The 1,806-nt window shown below is 34.9% G+C and overlaps 1 protein-coding gene across 1 annotated transcript; it reads right to left on the minus strand.

Moving 5' to 3' along the window:
- Positions 1 to 477: 477 nt before the first annotated feature.
- LOC309505804 (olfactory receptor 12D1-like) lies at positions 478 to 1,420 on the minus strand (the record flags this gene model as incomplete). The annotated part of the gene is given in 2 exon segments (XM_082179261.1): positions 478 to 679; positions 681 to 1,420. Coding segments are annotated over 2 exon segments (942 nt in total).
- Between the last annotated feature and the right edge of the window lie 386 nt (positions 1,421 to 1,806).

Consider the following 1,806-nt stretch of genomic DNA (forward strand, 5'->3'; position numbering starts at 1 on the left):
GTAATAATATTTCACATATATACGTATATATATATATATATATATATATATATATATATATATATATATATATATTTATTTTTTCTGTATTTTTTTATTACATAGATGAAGCATTTGGTGAGCAAGAGCGACTTTTAAAAACATTTAAAAAATCTTACTGACCCCAAACTTTTAAATCAGGGGTATCCAAACCTGCTCCTGGAGGGCCACTGACAAGCAAAGTTTAGCTCCAATCCTAATTAAACACACCTGAATCAACTAATCAAGGTCTTACAAGGCATACTAGAAACTTCCAGGCTGTGTGGAGGCTCTCTAGACTGGTGGCCCTCCAGGACTGACTTTGGACACCCTTGTTTTAATATATATACATATAAACATATTACATATTGTTTACACATTACAGATAAAAAATACAGTATGAATGATTTAGGAAAAAATCATCCACTGATCACAAATTGTCTGTGCTTTACCAAGTCTTTATTTAGGTCCAACTTTTGACACAATTCTAAAAAATTTGTTTCTGATTTCTTTGGTTCTGAAACAGTATATGAAAGGATTTACAAGACAAGGGCAGAGGATGGACCCTACCAGTAGTCCATTACGTTCCTCTAATGTTAAAACCACACCAATCCGGGTCAAGACTATTCGTACGAACATCGGAGCATAAAAACCAACTACCCATCAAGTGAGTAAAGCAGGTATGAAACATTTTTGTCTTGTCACCCTTTGAGGTCATTCTCATAACAGCGACCACTATCCTTATATAGGACAGGCAGATGAACGAGAATGTCCCAAACAACAGTACAAAAGTCACAGTGGATATCATAGGAAAATAAGTATTTGGATTCACACAGGTGGCCCTCACAAGAGAAGCATACTCACAAAAAATATACTGGATAGTGGAAGAGCAGAAGGGCAGAGGAAGAACAGTAGCCGGGATGATGGTCAAAATAGCACTTGCCACCATCCACAGCAACACAGTAATTACAACAGTATGTGTGGTGTTTAAAATGGAGTGGTAACGTAAAGGATTGCTTATGGCAATCAAACGATCCAGTGCCATTGCAGCGATTGCAAACATCTCCATTACTCCACCTAAATGGAAAGCACACATCTGAAGAACACAAGGGATATAAGATATGGCTTTATAACCGACGATAAGGTTGCTGATCATACTTGGACAGGTACTGCTGCTATACAGCATATCCACTAATGACAAGTTGCAAAGGAAAATGTACATGGGTTGCTGGTGCAAATGCTTGTCCATGGCAACAAAACATATGTTTGCAGTGTTAGCAAGCATTGCAAGCACATAAACCACCAGCAAAACCACTCCAATGGGCAGTTTGTGCTCTACTGTGTCAAATCCCGAAATTACAAACTCAGAAATGTTTTTTGCTGAAATATTTTGAGAGGACATGGTCCTTTGTAGGAAATCAATCTTTGCAATAATAATAACAACGTTAGTAACCATCCAAATCTTCAAAACAGTAAATAAACAAATAATTTATTAATTCTCTGGCATATTCTCTTGAATTGATTACTATAGCCATCTAATAAATAATGTCCACCATTGTTTCTTTTCTTTTCTCTTCAGTCACAGAAAGGTGTAAGGCTTTTCTTCATATTTGCTTTTTTTTTTATCGGTCTATCGCTTGGATTACTTAAAAAAACAAAAAACATTATGTCATTCTTCCAGCATGCAAATGTCAGATCTGTATGGGTGATGTATAAATGCCTCTCTCATATATATATATATATATATATATATATATATATATATATATATATATATATATATATATA

This window comes from Leuciscus leuciscus (genome assembly GCF_965113295.1).
Source record: "Leuciscus leuciscus genome assembly, chromosome: 9".
NCBI lineage: Eukaryota > Metazoa > Chordata > Actinopteri > Cypriniformes > Leuciscidae > Leuciscus > Leuciscus leuciscus.